General features: G+C 37.8%; 1 protein-coding gene across 1 annotated transcript in view; it reads left to right on the top strand.

Annotated features, from left to right (window-relative positions):
• Window positions 1-804: 804 nt before the first annotated feature.
• The window catches only part of SFK1 (src-family protein tyrosine kinase), a gene marked incomplete at both ends in the record, with an annotated part of 58,943 nt that continues 39,109 nt past the window's right edge, over window positions 805-20,638 (top strand). Inside the window, 6 exon segments of the mRNA NM_214618.1 lie at window positions 805-1,017; window positions 2,818-2,911; window positions 3,651-3,749; window positions 16,421-16,524; window positions 18,063-18,215; window positions 20,039-20,194. Of these exon segments, the coding sequence (NP_999783.1) occupies window positions 837-1,017; window positions 2,818-2,911; window positions 3,651-3,749; window positions 16,421-16,524; window positions 18,063-18,215; window positions 20,039-20,194 (787 nt within the window).

Raw genomic sequence — 20,638 nt, 5'->3', positions numbered from 1 at the left:
AAACTCTTTTAAAGGGATCCGGTAACTTTTTCTCAGATTCTGAAACAAAATCCTGGATTTAGCTCATGCCGCAATGATAATTATTAACTTTTAGGTCAGTCAGGAACCCCATGACTTTTACAAGCCGATCGCCTGTCTGCTTATCAAGATATTTATGATTGGAATTACAAATTTTGGAAACCGAATACCAAACGGTTTTCATAACACTACAGTCTATTGGGGGAAACGAGTATGGTAAAACCGGTCACTCAAAGATTTTTACTTTTTTGAGGCACTTATTGATCATTTTGAAGCGCAATTTTTTTAGGGCTTCAATATTACACCAAATCACAGACACTGATAATACGTAGGGCCGTGCATCTCAGATTGAACATTGTTAAACGATGCCTTCAAGGGTTAACAGTGAACACAGTGTCTGTGGTGGTTTCATTCCTTTAATATTTACAGTACACATTTAGATCCAGAACTTTTAACTTTATCCAACTGTGCCCTTCTGCCCTTTGCATCTTTTCTATTTCTTTCAATGCCTTACTTTTATGATACATTACACTGTACATTTCCTTTTTAATGAACCAACATATTAAATGTATCAAAAATAATATCACTAGTGGTATCCATTTGTCTCGCAATGTATGGTTGGCAAGGCTTCTAAAGATCATGACGTTTTGTGCGCCGCTGCAACACTTTGTCAGGTGATACAATCTAATGTAAGCGAGCATGTTTTATACTCTACGGGCGGATCTAAATGTGTTTTGCAATGTCGTGGCCTAAATAGTTTCACTTCTTTTCATCTTTCCTCCTCAGGCTTGGAATGTTGTAGCACCTAGAGCAGAGTCATGGGATGTGTTAATAGTACTAGTAAATCCAAAGGGGACAATTACCGGCCGGGCCAGGGGCAGACCACTTCCCCCTCTCACAATCAGCAATCGTTCCCAGATCACAACACATCTCGCACTTCACAGTTTGATCGAGCCCCACCGGGTATGATCATACCACCGGCAAACAAACCAAAAGCAGGTAAGTTTAATACCCCCCCCCCCTCCCGCCACGCCCTGCCACGCCCCGCCCCGCCCCCTCATGTGGGAGTTACATGTTTACCCTTTTTCTACCTCCTTGTACTCCCTCAGTCTATTGCACTCCTGGAGAGTGTTTCACAAAGACTAAGATCGACTTTAAGTTGGACTTAACTATGGCATTCATGCCACTAGTTCTCAATTGGTTTCTCAAGGAACGTACAAAACGTGGTCACAAATCTACAGTATTTACCTTTTTTGATAGTTTATTACTGAAGGAAAAAATATTATCTAAAGATCATAATTGAAAGACCAATGGTGATAGCAACCAGTGGCATGAACTGCCTGTCATACATTTTTGTACTTCAGTCCAACTTCAAGTCGATCTTAGTCTTTGTGAAACACTCCCTGGAGAGGGTTACATCATGAACCTACATTTTGTTTTGTAGGTCAGTGGTTACATGTACATGTAAATGATCCCAATGGTAAACAAAGCTAAATAAGGGAATTTTAGACCTCCCTTCCCCTCCCTCCCCCTCCCTCCTTATTGGTCTTATACACCCTCCTCTTTATTGGTCTTATACCACCCTCCCTCTTTATTGGTCTTATACCACCCTCTTTATTGGTCTTATACCACCCTCCGTCTTTACTGGTCTTATACCACCATCCTCTTTATTGGTCTTATACCACCCTCCCTCTTTACTGGTCTTATACCACCCTCTTTATTGGTCTTATACCCCCCTCCCTCCTTATTGGTCTTATACCCCCCTCCCTCCTTATTGGTCTTATACCCCCTCCCTCCTTATTGGTCTTATACCCCCTCCCTCCTTATTGTTCTTATACCCCCTCCCTCCTTATTGGTCTTATACCCCCCTCCCTCCTTATTGGTCTTATACCCCCCCCCCTCCCTCCTTATTGGTCTTATATCCCCTCCCTTCTTATTGGTCTTATACCCCCTCCCTCTCGTTGGTCTTATACCCCCTCCCTCCTTATTGGTCTTATACCCCCTCCCTCCTCCCCTCCCTCCTTATTGGTCTTATACCCCCCTCCATATTGGTCTTATACCCCCACCCTCCTTATTGGTCTTATTCCCCCTCCCCCCCCCCTCCTTATACCCACACCCTCCTTATTGGTCTTATACCCCCTCCTTCCTTTTGGTCTTATACCCCCTCCCTCCTTATTGGTCTTATACCCCCTCCCTCCTTATTGGTCATGTACCCCCTCCTTCCTTATTGGTCTTATACCCCCTCCCTCCTTATTGGTCTTATACCCCCCACCATTTCACCTTTAAGTTGAATAGACGTAGTGCCCTCATACTTTTTATTACTAAAAATATCTACACAAGAATGTGAGTGTTATTTGGCATCACCTGTGCCTGGGAGGCAAAGAGCGAACTGAATCTTTATAACCCTCGGGCCTCTCCCGATATTAAACTGACTGAGGGTGTGCAGGTGGATCACTTCAGCGGGGATTCCCCCTACTCTTATACAAATAGCGAAGGTGGGTTCTTAAGATTAAAGCAAAGGTGGTGTGAATCTCCTTTACACGTGGCCTCCATTTTGATAATGGACATATTGTTTAACACTGTACCATAGTCTACATGTATGAAACGGGAGGAGCACTTTACCACACGATGCAGGCTTCACTCATTTGTTAATTTTAATTTTGAAATTTGCGATGTTTGCCTTACATCTGTCTTTATACTATGTCAATGTACACCTTTAGTTGCAAATTCATACTGCCTTTTATGATGATGTTACACCTACATGTACATGTATTCCCTATCTATTCTCTGTCCATGTAGTTGCTCATCCGTACACAGCCTTATATGATTATGATGCCAGATCAGAAGACGATCTTGATTTCAAGAAAGGAGATATCTTGGATGTCACCAAGACGTAAGTAAACCTCGATAAAGAGCAGAGAATGTACCAAATAAAATACAGATTGGAGGAAGTTTTAGAATGAAAATCATGTCATTATAATGAATCTTGTAATGGATTTTAAACAAGTTAAGATTACTATCTAAACATGTGACTCGTCATACAGTGGCACTGTTAAATACAGCCTGTTCTTTAAAGCCCCACTGTACTACTTGTAGCTCAGTACTTGCTCCCTCTATATAGAAAGCAATGCCTAATCGGTGCATGTTGGTCCCCCATGATCCCCTTTTTCTTATGTTAATTGAGAGCTGATTTGGTGAGATAACCATAACCACTTGTCAGTAACCTTACAGGGATGTCTAATCCCCCCTGGCCAAACTAGTACAGACAGGCTTCAAGACATCTCGCCAGGTGAAAAAATGTTGCAAGGCTACCCTTTTCTCCAAACCTATAATAGCCACTTTATCTCATATTTTTGTAAACATTTGTTGTGGGAATCTAAATGTATGCAATTGCTTTTAGTTTATTGATTCAAGAGCACACTTATATTGTATATAATTCTTTCTGAAACCATTTGTCTGTATGTTGTGTTAAATATAATTGGTAAGACCAGATTATTTGTTTAAAAGGTGTGTACACTGTAGAAGCTTTAGACATATTTTATGATAACGCATGCAATAAATCATGGGGGGGGGGGGGTAAAGGCAACAAAAACCTGATTTTATCGTTAATTTGTTGTTTTTATTTTGTTTAGTGAGGGCGATTGGTGGTTGGCTCGATCACAAAAGACTGGAAAGGAAGGCTACATTCCTAGTAACTATGTAGCACCGGTGGACAGTATGAAAAGAGAAGAGTAAGTAACAACTATAAATTTATAATATTTGAGGCCTTTTTTATTATATCTATATATATTTTGGTGAAATTTTTATTTGTATTGTTTTTGTTGATCTTATTCATGTTTTTTGTTCTTTTATTTACCGGTTTTCATTTTTCCCCCTTATTCTTCCTCCTTATTCTTCCCCCTTATTCTTCCCCCTTATTCTTCCCCATGACGTGAATAGTTCTTGCTCTTTTTAATTTCTTCTTCTTTTCCTCCTTTTCTTCATCCTCTTCTGTCTCCTTTTTATCTCTCTTATTCCTATTTTTCTAACATCTCCTTTGATCATTTCTCTTTCTTTTGTGATAAATATAAATAGTTGTGTAGTGTTCCCCTGCCACATACTGTTATACATGCATGAAGAGTTTCAAAGATTGAAAATTAAACAAATTAGACTCGGGGGAAGGGTGGGAGGATACGGTGGCTTAGAACTGCATAAATCCACATTTAAATTTTATCCAAATATAATCATCACAAAATATCAAGCTATCATTGAAACCTTTCAATAATCCTTCTAAGAACATCATTGAGACCTTTTTTTAAAAAGAAAATGTTGAATTAAGGAAGGATGTTCCATCAAAATCTGCCTTTCCCAACAATACACCTGCTTGTTTAAATGACATCCCTTTTCTCATGAAATAACAAACTAAATCTGTTTCCTGCTTTGTTAGAGATATAAACATGTACACTTCAATGCCGATAAAGTCACAGAAACAAAAAAGGGGATTTCCCTTGTACCCACTACTGCTGTTTATGTACAACGCTTCTGTCTACATCTAGGTATTTATGGAATTTAGCAGTAAAATGTTACAAGGGTTGCCATTTATTAGTCAGCTGTTTCTATTCAGATTAACATTTAATATTTGTTTACCTTTCTGTTGGAAATGAAGTAAATATGAATTGAATTGAATATACATTGCATATTTCAATATGCAGTAGACATGTACCCTTAGACACCATTCATTACATAATTGCTCAAAGGTAAAAAGAGGAATTGGTTAGTTTTTTAATAATCTGACATTCTAGTCATTTTTAGTAGTCACCATTGTGTCATTGGACTGTATCAACAACCTTTGACAATCCTTTATTTGATCTACTAACTGCTGTTTTGTTAAGCATTCCTTAAAATGCATTGTCCAAGTTATGTTGCAGACTGAATTATTAAGTACATGTACGAGTAAAAAGGAACATGATTTGAAGTATGCGTATTGCATAATGTATAGTATGCGTATTGCGTAATGTATAGTATGCGTATTGCATAATGTACAGTATGTATACAGTAGCGGAATTATTGTGTAATTTAGTATTCACAAGAGGGATATGACCTGAAATTTTGTATTAATAATAAAGGTTAATCGAATACATGCACATTAATTTCAATCACCCAAAAAAATTTCCATTAATTGGCAACAACTGTAACATGCAATTTATGTGTGTCAAGTATAGAACATGAACATTGGTGTAGAATAGTGATTCTATATTGTACAGTACATGTGCATGTGGGGGGGGGGGGGGGGAATCGATGGAATTCACACCATCTATGCAGGGCATGTGCATAGGGTTTTGACCAGGAACAACAATCAACCACACAAAAAACAAAAAATACGTTGAAAGCTCGACTAGTGTGTAACATGAATGTTGGAGAGGAATTATATTCAAACCGTCATTCACAATCCTTATGTACATTGTACGAATGTAAATATGGTTTATTTCCTGATGCGGTATTGCATTCAGGTACGTGTGCATTGGTAATGTAAACATTTAAATGGTAGGTTCTTGGCACTGTTTGGTAATGTTTATTATCAATAAAAAGTTACAGTAATTGCTATAAGCTGCTGAAATAACAGCAATTGATTGGCTATTAGCACATTTGCCATAACCAAGGCAGTTAAAGAGAAGGTTGAGTTCTGGGAAGAGGTGAAAAATAATTTGTGAGCATTACTCATTCTTATTATGCAAGTGTGGAAGAACATCAGTTAAGACATGTTCCCTGAAAAGCATGGCTCTTCAAATGCCTTCATATTCTAAATATGCATGTAACATCGTAAAAATCGGGGGCCGGCTTTTTACGCCACGTGTTCGTGTAGTCCCATATACATCTTTCTGTGCAAGTGTTTGTAACTTTACCAAGACTTGACCAAATTTCTTATCCTTTTGATGATTCCAGAACCTTGCAATACACACAAATTCTTATATGCTAGATGATCAACCTTTTCTGGTCGGTTCCGCACCGTTTCTTTCACAATGCAATCGCATGACCAGAACTCAACTTCATCTTTAAAGGGTGCGTTCAAGCGACACTTTTTCACCCTAGAAACATACATGTAGTTTTGAAAGACGTTTAGTTTAAAACACAGTTGCATTCAAGCGATTTCAGGCAATTTTAGGCAATTTTTTGTCGGTTGTAAAAATAAATGTGTTTAAAAACGCAAACATGAAACGCTGAAAAAGATGCGTTTTGTATTGGAGAATCACGGTCGCTAAAAATCGCTTGAATGAACGGAGATCTCAATCATGATTCTATAACGTCATAATTGTGGCCTGCTTCCGGTTTGGCTGACAGTCGACCTTAAACGAATTCAGAAAGCATGCGGCGAAGTTGACCTATAGTCCCTGTGTCAAACTGCACAGTGTGATGAGCAGTCGCTGGGCTTGAAATGAGCAAGAATCAGCATTGATGAAAATCGCCTAAACGCTCTACGCAGTAACCATGTTTTTCAACATCGTTTTGATTTGTGATTCATGTTTATGATTCTAGCTTCCAAAAAATAGCTTGAACGCACCCATAGATAATGAGTTAATGAAAGAAGGTCCTACTTGGCCTAATGAACATTGTTGAAGCCCGAGATGAGCTCCTATATAGGGCTCTTTAGAAAATTCCTTTACACAAAATTCATGATTTCTTCCCCCTCTATCCATTTCCCAAAGATACATGGACATTACTTTCTTTTGTTCATTGAAATGTCTTTTATTATAGACAAATAACAGGAAGTATTGATCGAGATACACACATTAATCAATTATTGATACATCCGGAGTGAAAGTGAGATTGTATCATACCTCTTATCTTATTAGACCTGCGACCCGTTTCACAAAGCCTTTTTCCATTGATGATTGACAATAATCAGTGACAAATCTGCTGATAACCAATCAGAGGCAAGGATTTCAGAAGCTTATAACAAAAACTGTCATTTGTCACTGATGACAAGTTTTGTGAAACGCCCCCCCCCCCCCCCCCCCTGATATGAACTCCTCAAAGAAGGTTCGCAATTCAATTTTTAGCTTTGATATGCCTATCTCTCTTGATAGTGGTATCATTGAAAAGTCGGTCTATTCCCCTTTACAATAATGCCCCATTTGGCATGATATTAGGGACTTTTAGATTTGCGTGGACTGATACGTGTGACGTCCATTCAAGGCAGTGCATTAAAAGGACGTCGATCGTAGCAATCCACGTTGTCGTTGTGCAAATCTAAAAGTCCCTATTGTTATTGGACCGTGCAGTACACCTGAATATTAAAGGTAAAAAGCGAAATGTTGCTAATCTATTTTTATTCCTTCAAAACATAATACATCCTCCACACAGATGAAGAATACAGTTCTTTAAAACTTCTTAAAAAAATACCTGAAAACATACCTCTACAATAAAGTACAATTCTTAATTTGTTCTTAGACTTTAGGGACAGCACCTTGTATCCTCTGGAAATGGCACAGTATAAATCCAATTCTTCTTTTTCTTCTTCTCCTTCTTATTTTTCTTCTTTCTTTGTAATACTGTACATTTCCTCAATTTTCAGTATTTAATACAAATGACCTTTGTGTGTTGACTACATGTACATTGATCTGGGCAATATCATCTAAACTTCGTCAATCGTGTGCACATATTAAAATCTGTAAACAGGGCATATTGAACAAAAAAATGAAACTGCTATTCAAAATTAGAAAAAGGATTAAACTGACAAAGAGTGTGAAGTGAAGCCATCCCTGCAGATCTCTGCAAATACCAGCTTCCTTACTGATGTGCGGAGATGGTTCTTAATTAAGAAGGAGGCATTAAAGGTATAGACCAGTTCTGGTCATGCGATAGCATTGTGAAAGAAACGTTGTGGAATCAATCAGTAAAGGTTGATCATCTAGCATATATACAATGTAAGTATTGGTGTGTACTGCAAGGTTCTGGAATCATCAAAATGATAAGAAATTTGACCCAGTCTTGGTAAAGTTATAACCACTGTACACAGTCAGAAAGATGTATGGGACCACGTTATATCTATCCAGTCGGGATAGATATAATAATTTACCAAATATATCAATTAGTAGGCGATTTCCCGGCAAAATTTGTATCATCACATATTAGTCAAAACATATTCTTTCACATGATTGGTAATAAGAGCTTCCATTTCTTTTTTTGAAATTGGGGCGTTTCCAATACTGATCTATACCTTTAACTGTATTGAGGAAATGACAGGTGATAATACACACTGGTAGTAATTGGGCTTTGATACCCGGCTGTCTGATGAACAAACATGATAAATACATCACTGTCACAAACATACTGAAATGAGATGTACACGGACATGATTAACAAGTACATTTAGAAATGAGCAAAGAGGGGAAATGGGAGGAGAACGAGGAGAAGAAAGAGAAGAAGTATAAAGGGTAGAAGAAGATAGAGGAGGAGAAAGTGAAGAAGAAAGAGAAGGAGATAGAGAAGAAGAATAAAGGGTAGAAGAAGAGGAGAAAGAGAAGAGAAAAGAGTAGCAGATAGAGGAGGAGAAAGAGAAGAAGAAGAAAGAGTAGAAGAAGATAGAGTTGAAGAAGATAGAGGAGAAGGAGGAGAAGGAGAAGAAAGAGAAGAAGATGAAGAAAGAGTAGAAATAGATAGAGGAGGAGAAAGAAGAGGACATGGACATGATTAACAAGTACATTTATAAATGAGCGAAAAGGGGAAATGGGAGGAGAACGAGGAGAAGAAAGAGAAGCGGAAGAAAGGATAGAAGAAGATAGAGGAGGAGAAAGAGAAGAAGAAGATGAAGGAGGAGATTGAGGAGGAACAGTAGCAGGATAAGGGAAGAGGGGGAGGGGGGGGGAGAAGATTAGAGAAAAAAAATATTGTCACTGTTTGAAACAGATGGGATAGAGGATGAAGGAGAGAGAGAAGGATTTAGATTAAGAATGAAAATGCATCTTGATGATGGGGGTGATGAGTGTTTAATGAAGAAGGCAAACTGGAAGTATCATTGTGGTAAATGGATAATAGTGAGGTGAAGAGTTGAAAAAATGTAAAATATGACAATAGGTTAAACCTAAAGAAGCATAAACAGGTAATATTGCATATATTTTTTGTGGTTAGAACATGGGAGAAGTATATTGCGGGTTAAAAGCATAGGTCATATGGTTTCAACAATGCAAGCATGTTATATCACTTTAGGATGCCCACAAGAACACTGTGATATGAGATGAGATGAGACGGAGAGAGAGAGTGAGAGTGAGATAGGTTTTTTTTTAGGGGGGGGGGGCAATATTGAGAAAACGGAAGTCATCACTTAAAGAGATAAGACTTGTACTGATTGAAATAGGAGATGCAGTGAATCTTGAAAGCTGGAGAGTTTGCTTTGAGCAGAGGTACTTTCGCAAGAAAGACAAAGGGATGGAGAGATGGAATACAACGTACATGTAGGTTAAGAGAGAGAGAGAGAGGGAGAGAAAGGTTGAATAGCTCTGTTCTAAGAGAGATGTAGAGAGAATGATAACTACATGTAGAGAGAGGATGATGTGCTTAATAGCTCTGTTCTTAGAGAGATGAAGAGGGGAATGTAACAAGAGAGAGAGAGAGAGAAAGATAAGAGAGAAAAAGTCAGAGAGATGGAGAAAGTAAGAGAGAGAGAGAGAGAAATAGCTTGAGGATGAGAAATAAAGAGATCGATAAGACCAGGGAAAACAGCGAAAGTAGAATGACAAAAAAAAAAGAGGCAAATTGACACAAAGAGGGAAACCTAGAATATCTGAAGGGTGAAAGTGGAAGTGATTTGCCATCTATTCGTTATTAACGTCTGACAAATGTCTAAGTGTAGTTCCCTCTCAACAAGTACACTTCAGATCTTTCACACTATGATTCTTTCTTGGGGAATTAATTGTATTTCCTTTTTCTCTTGCAAATCATGTGTAGGGGTACTTGGAATCTATCTTTGGGCTATATTGTTGTGGTATGACATCAAACTTTACCTTGATTTTGGTCATGGGCATTCTTATTCTCACTTTAATTCATTCATTCAGTAATGTTTTATTTTAAAATTCAAGTTACATTGTATTCATTATGACAAATTATACACTTAGTAAATGGAGCCAACAAAATAGCATTTGATATTTTGTACGCTGTGTGTGCAAAAGTCGCGGAGGGGTTAGGAGTCCTGTCACAGGGGTTGATAGTAGCTATCAAACCCTCTGACGAAATGATAGATCAAAATGCTCCTTGTCATGTGATATAGTTTTGACCAATCAGTGAATGACAATCTATGTATGAGGTATATAAAAAAAGATCCTCCCCCCCAAAAAAAATAAAAAAATAAAAAAATAAATAAATAAAAATAAATAAATAAATAAATAAATGAATAATTACATAAATACAATTAAAATTATGAAAAAAATATGAGAGTGATTCATGAGTTGTTAACCTCTTGGATTCTTCGAAAATCCTACAAAAAAAACACAAGAAATCCTACAAATTATTCTTGACTGGTGTAAATAGGGATATGAGAGTACCGTTCCTCCCACGCACACTTTAATTTCCTTGTTTGGACTCTCCTGTAGTTAATATACACTGTGCTTATAATCACCTGATCACTCTTCCTTATGTGCTGCTCCCTGTCTGGGCCTGTCTTCATCAGCCCGAGTTTTCAAAATAGCCCCCGTTATTCTGATCAGGAGGGGGAAGGGGGGGGGGGGGGTTGGCTCAGTCAAGTCGACAGGTTTACTTTTAAACATATTCAAATTTATGGATGTTCTTTCTTTGCGACCTAGTGACAAGGTATTCCATTAACCTGTTATTAATGATAGAACTACAATACATGTACTACTTGGAATCCAGTTGGCATACATTTCTTGGTGATATGTCTGGCAAGCCTCAGGCAAGCTTTCAGGTTGTCAAGAATAACCTTTCTTTAAACAGTGTACATGTATGTCAAGAGGCAAATACAATTTAGTGGGGTTGGGATAGAACTCTGTCAATATGATAGCTAAAGTTATTATTCAGAGAAAAGAGCTTCTCTGTAAGATTGCCCTCTATTTGGCCCCTAGCAGGCTACATTTTTGTCAATTTGTCAGTGAAAAAGTTCTTGAACTACATGTATAACATGTCCTGTAGCTTATTATTCCTCAAGTGAGGGAGCTATGCTAGTCGGGCTACATGAAATGAAGAAAGGAACTTTAAACTCTACTGCACCTACTGTCCTTGTGAAGGGCAGATCAATCGGTTTAATATTTCAAGATCAAGCTTGCTTAGGCTAATGGTAATGTACATGTATAGTACCTGATATTACGACAGGCCACATGTTATTAGTATTTTATGTGCTGTGTTTGATATTGCACCCAATCTGCATTTTTTCCAGTGGATGAAATTTCCATGGTTGTACATGTAAGAGTTGATTAGAAAGTGTTCTACAAAGGCTATTAACAGGTTATTTCCAGTTTTTTTTCTCATGATGTTTACATTACAACGGTTCATTTAAGGGTGCGGTTACATGTGGTGCCATCTTAAAATTTAAGGCTTTCTTGGGCTCGTTCACATACAGCCTGTACATGTATGATGCGGAATTTACCCAGCGTATGTGAACAAGCATTGCCTGTACAGAAATTATACACACCAACATGCAAGGTGGTCCACAAACTAAAACTTCAAACATGTTTGGAGTATGAACTGATCGATGTACATGCAAAGCGTGTTCAGTCCAATGTAGCCAGACTCTAGGGCTTGCTTTTAAGGGCTCTTAGGCTTTTAGATGCACCCTGATGCAATATGATCCATATTTTGAAGCATTTCAAACCAAATTGTATGACTTATATTTTATAAATTATTTTGGTAGAGTATTGATAATCACCTGGTGCTGACTTTCAAACCTTGATTTAAAATCACAACTAAACCGGTAGCTGATTTTCAAAGCTGTTGTAGGTACAAGTTTAAACCTCCTGTGGACCTTCCTGCATGAACATGTGTACATGTACCTTTAAAGAGAAGGTTGAGTTCTGGGAAGAGGTGAAAAATAATTCCTGAGCATTATCATTGTTATTATGCAAGTTTGGGAGAACATCAGATAACAAATGTTCCCTGAAAAGTATGGCTCTTCAAATGTCTTAATATTCTAAATATGCAATGTAACAGCATACAAAGTGGGACAGATTTTTATGCCACATGTTCATGTAGTCCCACATATTTCTGTGTACAGTGCTTGTAACTTTACCAAAACTGGGCCAAATTTCTTATCAATTTGATGATTCCAGAACCTTGCAGTACACACCAATACTTATATGCTAGATGATCAACCTTTTCTGATTGAATTCGCACCGTTACCACGATGCAATCGAATGGCCAGAACTCAACTTTATCTTTAAGTGTCAAGTATTCCAACATGCATGTACACACTTTTATCTACCAATAAAAGTTCCATTGTGGAAGATTGAAAATGATGACTTACAAAAGCAAGTACAGTCGTGTTCTAATATTTGACCCCGTTCTCACTCACTGTGAAAGTGGTCTTAGTTAGACCGCTCCAGAGGAATGGGTCTTGAGGAACGGTTTGCGAGCGTTCACACTCCGAGCAGTTTTTCATGGCTCAAACCGCTCCACGAGTCAAAGTGGTCTTGTTGCTATGGCAGCTCAGGTCAGCAGGTCAATTTTTTCGCGCGCGGAATACAAACCGTATGTACCGTACTACATGTTTTGCACGGAACGTCACTAGCTCAATTCCGTTCAAAGTACGCTTCCGTTCACATTGCACGTTAGAGCGGTCCAAACCGCTCTTAATAAGACCCGTTCCTCAAGACTACCCCCTGAGGTGGTCTTTTGGAGCGGTCCAGAAGTCCACTTCCTGGACCACTTTGACCGTTCTCACTCACCTAAGAACTGCTCCTGAGGAACGGGTCTTAGTTAGACCGCTCCAACGAAGTGAATGAGAACGGGGTCTTAGTCTCAATGGTATGTTGCTCTACTAGTCCTAACAAAGTACTGGGTTTTTATTTGTGAAACTACAAATGTAGAAGTAATGATAATAGATGACCATGCATGACAAGAAATACAAATGTAGACGCACATCTACATGCTACAGTAAAGCTCTTTTGTTAAGGTGTGATCATTGAATTCATATCTTTCTTTCCCCAGTAAGGTTGATCAGCTTGTAACAAAAGTTAGTTCCAAAGTTCAGGAAATAGAATGCTTTATTGAAGAAAAAAGGTGACTTTGTGGAAATGAAATGTGATTTGCTTCTTTTCACTCAGTTCCACATGCATAATGAAATTCGCTGTTCCATGCTTTAAGCGGGATAATGGTACCCATGAACTTTGATGAAACTTTGATGAAACTTTGAGTATTGAGTAAAATTTGTTCAGGTTAAAGGTATACTGTAAATCTCCATGTATAAGGCACACTTTTTTGCCGCCAAAAAAATTTGAAAGTTTTTTTTTGTTTTAGTTTCGATTTATGGCCTGGTGCTATGCCTGGCAATGTCTCCCAGCTCAGTAATCAGTGTGTTGACTCACCATTTGGAAACTACAACAACACTCAAATTTGTCTGTCATCTTGGTTTGAAAGTAATCTTTCTAATAGATCTCAATATGTAGTTTATAATAATAATTCCTCAATTTTTTTTTCTATTCATATCATGCATGACTATTGATGTTTGGCATAGAACACAGTGCTTCTGCTAGGTGATGTGATGAGGCTGGTGTGGAACACTTGGTATCATGAAGCCTTAGAGTCTGGACCTGTTTTTAATTTACATTGTTACTATTTATTGTGACAAGTTCACAACTTCAACTGCACCTCGATGTAAAATGAAGGTCCTTCCCCGCGTGGGTTTTCAGCAACAAAACAACAACAACAACAAAACGAAAAACAATTTTTTTTTTTTTTTTCTTTCCCCCCCCCCCCCAAAAAAAAAAATAGAGGTGCACCTTATACACGGAGATTTACGGTAGACCAGTTTTGGAAACACCCCCTCTCTCAAAAATTGAAATGGAAGCTCTTATTACCAATTATGTAAAAGATATATGTTTTGACTAATACGTGATGATACAAATCTTGCCAGGAAACCGCCTATTGATTGATGTATTTGGTAAATTATTATATCTATCCGGACTGGATAGATATCCCGTAGTCCCATATACATCTTTCTGTGTACAGTGCTTGTAACTTACCAAGACTGGGCCAAATTTATTATGATTTTGGTGACTCCAGAACTTTGCAGTACACACCAATACTTATATGCTAGATGATCAACCTTTTCTGATCCATTCCACACCTTATCTTTCACAATGCAATCACATGACCAGAACTCAACTGTATTTTGAATGGCTCCATTTTCCCCCCTCAAAATAGAAATGACACCCCTCTTTGTGAAGTTCATCTCCATGGGATAAATAGATTTTATATTGATTCAGTTTACCCATCTCTTCTTTCAGTCGACCTTTCCTTCTTTTATTCTTCTCAAGCCCATTTCCTCAGAAATTAAGAATTTCGTGTAATAATTTGATTATGTGTGAAGTGTATTTGTATCGTTACCAAGCAAAGATGAATATTCACATACATTTGTTCATACGTTATGTAATACCTTTGTTTATTTTTCTGTTGGAAATGAAATAAATATTAATTGAATTGAATTGAATTGAAACAGTCCTTTCTAAGAGTTTCTCTTCTCTTCTTCACAAACATGGTCTCTGAGAAAGAGACAATCTACATTTGTACATTAAATTTATATTTAGTTCTGAACTTCTGATGGCAACAAATTACATGCTTAAAAGATTGAATAAATTAGCCAGTACATGTACATGCCTTTGGCACATGACCAAGTCTTCTATTCAGACAGATTGACAGTTACTGTTTCAATATCGTTTTAGTAGCATTTAAAGGTAAAGACTAGTATTGGAAACGCCCCAATTTCAAAAAATGAAATGGAAGCTCTCATTACCAATCATGTGAAAGAATATGTTTTGACTAATACATGATGATACAAAATTTGCCGGGAAACCGCCTACTAATTCATATATTTGGTAAATTTGTTTCTCTCATGGTCTGTGAGAGATATAGGGTAGTCCCATATACATCTTTCTGTGTATAGTGCTTGTAACTTTACGAAGAATGGGCCAAATTTCTTATCATTTTGATGATTCCAGAACCTTGCAGATGCTAGATGATCAACCTTTTCTGATCGATTCCACAACGTTTCTTTCACAATGCAATCGCATGACCATAACTGGTCTTTACCTTTAAAGATAAAGTTGAGTTCTGGTCATGCAATTGCACCATGAAAGAAACTGCAAGGTCCTAGAATCATCAAAATGATAAGAAATTTGGCCCAGTCGGGGTGAAGTTACAAGCACTGTACCCAGAGAGATGTACATGAGACTACACGAACATGTGGCGTAAAAAAAAAATCCGTCCCGATTTTTATGATTTTAAAAGCCATATTTAGAATATTAAGGCATTTTGAAGAGCCATGCTTTTCAGGGAACATTTTCTATCTGATGTTCTTTCACACTTGCATAGTACAATGCTAACGTTCACAAATTACTTGTCACCTCGATCTTTCCAGAACTCAACCTTCTCTTTAAGTATCAAATAACAAAAGATAGTTTCAACACACAGCTCATGTGTAGTGTATTAAAGATAGTAATTTATTACCAGTGAGGCCGTTGTTGCCCTCTTTTTAATATCAACATTTATAAGTGTTGCTTTCCTTAAAATTCATAAACAATATATTGTCACAGTTTACCGTATATGATTGATCATGATATTACTCACATGTACATGTACACTGTACGGTTTGATAAATTATGATAGTGTGTGCTTTAGTTTCAGTTTCTAGTTGCATGTTTTATTTTGAAAGCACAAGAACCCTATCTGATTGCCGTGTTCATTGTATGAGCAGGATATTTTCACATGTGTAATATTGGGATAAAAAGACTAATGACCTTTGAGCTTAAAGGCATCGTTTAACAATGTTAAATCTGAGATGCATGGGTCTACGTGTTATCAGTGTCTGTGATATGGTGTAATATTGAAGCCCTATAAGATCAAGAAGTTACCTGATAAGATGTAGTTCTTTCTGTGAAACGCTGCCAAGATCTACAACTTTCACAATTTGTATGTTCAAAACGCATGTCATTTCTTGTGCATGTTTCAACAAGAATGATTTTCAGTTTATATCTTTATATGTATATCATGTTTCACAAGAAATTCTATAAATTCCCAAGTTAGGATATTGTGGTGGCTGGCAGATTATTTAGATTTGATATGCAGAGTCGTTATAGAAGTAATTGATAGAATAATTTTATGCCTTCAAAGTTCAAAATTCATTGAAGGATCATCTTTGTTTATCAAATTTTTTCTCTCTACGTAATTAGTGAACAATAATTCAATTGTTTTTGTTTCTTTTCAGTTGGTATTTTGGAAAGTGTGCCCGTAAGGATGCCGAGAAGAAGTTGATAGCCATTGGTATAAATAAAGGACAATTCATTGTGAGGGATGGAGAAGCTAACCCTGGTAAGAAGAAAACAAAATCAATCATTTAAAGTAAAGTCAACTAGAATGCTTGATATTAAGTTGGTTAACTTTGGTTTTAATGAAAAAGGAGAAAAAAAGTGAGCAAAACAGATTGTAGGACGAATTAGAAAGTTTTGTATGGTGTAAACCCGAACATTAACTACAATTCAAACTGGTGATGTTATATGAAAAACAAGTAAAAAATAAAAAAAACAATGGATTAAAAAAAATTGGAATCAATCAAATGCAAATTTAAAAGACTTAGGCTGCGTTTATGCTTGATTTTTGAAGGTAGAATGAGCGATCTGAAACGCACATCGTAAACGCTCATCGTAATCGCAGTTCCACAGTGTAGTGTTTATGCTCACTTCTCTGGCCCCTCCAGGCAATTCTCCCTGTGTGGCCTTAATTGGCCTTGCAGCTGGATTCGCAACCTGCACTGTGCATGCTACGTAGACCACTAGAGGTCAGTGCATTGACCCCATTTAAACGCGTTTACAAATTGTAAACGCATCTTTTTGTGAGTTTAGGATCGGCGATCGTGATCGCCGTTTTTTCGGTGATTCTACAAAAGTGAGCATGGACGCAACCGTGTTTTAAACTAAACGCGTAACAGATGCCTGATTCTGGCCAGAAAAAGTTAAGCATGAACACGCCCTTTGACATACCTACATGTACACATGTATGTCACAGTCTTTCAATGAACATTCCTTCCATTTGCTTACACTATTGTATATTTTGTAAAATTTCATTGTCATGGTTGTGAATGAAGAACAACATATTTTGGGGGTTTATTTTAGAGGGGGTGTGTAAAAAATATGTGTCAAATAGAAAATGTACAAGTATAATTAGGGCAGGGTACATAATTTGTAATCCATTTATCAGGAAGTGTGGTTATTTATTACATATTGGGTGGTACAGATTAACATGGATATTTTCTCACAAGGTGCACATGCATAGTTGCCAGTTTATACGTGATCTGTGGCAAATATAACACTTACACGTTTATTTCCTGAATGGATCATTTGAAGCATTGTTAAAATTAGTACGTTGATATACATTTGTTGAAAAGCGTTGTGGTAACGGGTCAAGCTATTCATAAGGACCGCCATTCATAAGGACCACTATTCATAACGCGTGACAAAATGAATAGCGATCCTTTATGAATAGCGGCCCTTATAAATAGCGAGCAAACCATAGATAATTTACCTCGCTATTCATAAGGACCGCCATTCATAAGGACCCCTATCCATAACGTGTGACTAAATGAATAGCGGTCTTTTACAAATAGTGGTCCTTATAAATAGCGAGCAAACCATAGACAATTTAACTCGCTATTAATAAGGACCGCCATTCATAAGGACCGCTATCCATAACGCGTGACTAAATGAATAGTGATCCTTTATGAATAGCAGTCCTTATAAATAGCGAGCAGACCATGTGATAGCTGTAATCTTCAGACTTTTGCCATGTTCTTGTCTTTTCTATTATGAATGAATTTAAAAAAAGATTGAAATTGAAACAATGATTGTTTGCAGGAACCTTCTCGCTGTCTGTGAGAGATAACGACCCTCAGAAGGGAGATCATGTCAAACATTACAGGATACGGAAGATGGACGGAGGCAACGGCTTCTTCATCACTCAACGAAGTGTCTTTCCGACGCTCTCAGAGCTTGTTCGTCACTACCAGAGTAAGTATAGCTGCGAGGTCCTTCCTTATACCATGGTCTACTCCGTATTCCCTACAGGAACCGGGTGATCCCTGTATTCAAACCCCGGCCCCCCCACTCAGTGTTATTTAGGGTACGCATATGTATGTTCCCTCCTTTAGAAAACACCCCCCTAAGTCTGGTGTGTAATACGGGCCAGATTTTGTGTACTACGAGCCGGACTTGCCGGTGCGTGGAAAGTACCCCTTTAGCGGACATTTTAGTAACATGCATGGTATCCCTCTGTTCACGGAGTTGGGGGGGGGGCCGGATTCAAACCTATGGGAAGGAGAAAATGCAGTAGCTAAAGAGTTAACACTCTCTCTCTAGTTGATAGCCCTGTGCTGTTAATAGGCTTTGAGGTTATTTTGAAAATTCCAGTAAAAACTATTATATACCTCACTTAAGAAATCCAGCCATCTGATTGGTCGAATTGCATTCATAAACTTCAACTGTTCCTGTAAAATTCCCGGTAACCATGCATAAAACATTTCAATATTTTTAATAACCATGGTTATTAAAAAAATAGGTCAGTCTCCATGGTTACCCCATAGGTTTACATGTTAAAAAATGGTTTGAGCGATGGAGGATACCATACGTGTGCGAAAAATTGGTCGGCAATTTCAATACAATTGAATCTCGATCGATCTTACCGACAATTTTATCTTGCATTGTTGACATGAAGACGAAAATTAACTCTCAAAAACAAAAAAACAACATCTGCCGATAGATCTTGATCTAAGTTCGTGCCAATATGCATTGCAAAAGTAAAAGAAGGGTCCGTTTCATGGAGCTTTTGCGAAGCATCCCTCACGCGGAGCCGTTTTCAATCCATTTTAATGTATATATCGGAGAAAACTGTCAAGCATGTTATCGCCGCACGATAGCCGAGTGGTCTAAGCGTTGGTTTTCAATACACCTCTTGATGTTACGCAAGGGTTCGAATCCCGTCTTCGACAAAAATGCAAATTATTTTTTATTTTTTATTTTTTAGTCTATTTTTTTTCGGCATATAAAAGTATTAATGACTGCTTTAATATTCGAGAAATAGTTGTTTTCATACGCTCTCGGGAAGGTTACAATTGGGCTATTCCCCTCGGCAAGCCTCGGGGAATAGCACAATTCTAACCTTCCCTTGAGCGTAATAAAACAACTATTTCTCTCAAAGCAGTCATTAATACTATACTGTAAAATGACCGTGTATAAGATGCGTCTCATACACTGAGATTTACGGTACTATTTGCAGGCAATTAAAGGGTTATCTTGCAGTGATATAGAAATGGGGTAATTCACCTGAAGCTTCCGAAACACAGTACACAGGTTAATGCTACATGTACCATTAAACTGGTGGAGTTGATGATCTGTGTGGATGGCGTTGATGGCGTTGATTGGGGGTGTAATGACTAATTGGAAAGTCTGGACCAGCCTGCATAGTTATTAGTCCAGTCAGAGAAATGTTGCCTTTTGTGAAAGATTCAATGTACCTGTTCTACATGCTAATGGATTTTGGGGCATGAAACGTTTGTGAATTCCGTACTACTAGCAGAATTTGTGAAAGTTTGAATATGAAAATTTCTGGTTTACAGTTACTTTAATTCTCTCTCTGCTCTCTCTCTATCTCTCCCTCTCTGCTCTCTCTCTCTCTCTCTATCTTTCTCTGCTCTCTCTCTCTCTGCTCTTTCTCTCTGTGCTCTCTCTCTTTCTCTGCTCTCCCTCTTTCTCTCTCTCTCTCTGCTCTCTCTATCCCTCTCTCTCTCTCTCTCTCTCTCTCCCCATCTCTCTCTATTTCTCTTGTTGTCTCTCAGGTAACATCGATGGCCTATGCTGCATCTTGAGCAGAGCTTGCCCTAAGGAGAACCCTAACACCATCGGTCTCGGTAAAGACCGGTGGGAGATCCCTCGGGAGTCCCTCAGGATGACCAGACGACTCGGACATGGACAGTTTGGTGAGGTCTGGCAAGGTAGGTATTCAGGTTATTCAACATTTATTCCTGCAACATTTGTTTATAGCTTAGCAGAGATGCCAACCATTACGATTAAATCGTATTTAGTACGATGATAAGAGTGAAATACGATAATACAATATTAATAATACGATTTTTCATCTTTAAAAAAAAAGAAAAAAAAAGTAAGCCTCTGCAACCCCCCAAAAAATTTGCTTTATAATCTTCTCATTAAATTTTATTAAAAGAGTAAACATTTTACTTGGCCTTTCTTACAAGTAAAACATTTTTCTGAAATTTTACTAGCCAGGGCCAACAGGCCAGTTGTAGTGTCGAGTTTTCGTGAAAATCTGATTTTTATCTCCAAAATCTGATATTTTAGGATTTTCAGTCTGTTTTTTGTGTCAAGAGGTAGGCATCTCTGGCGTAGGTATTATTTTGGTTATTAAACATTTGCCGCAG

Source organism: Strongylocentrotus purpuratus, unplaced genomic scaffold, assembly GCF_000002235.5.
Source record: "Strongylocentrotus purpuratus isolate Spur 01 unplaced genomic scaffold, Spur_5.0 spur5_scaffold_13, whole genome shotgun sequence".
NCBI classification, from domain to species: Eukaryota; Metazoa; Echinodermata; class Echinoidea; order Camarodonta; family Strongylocentrotidae; genus Strongylocentrotus; species Strongylocentrotus purpuratus.
This window is presented reverse-complemented; position numbering and strand designations above follow the sequence as displayed.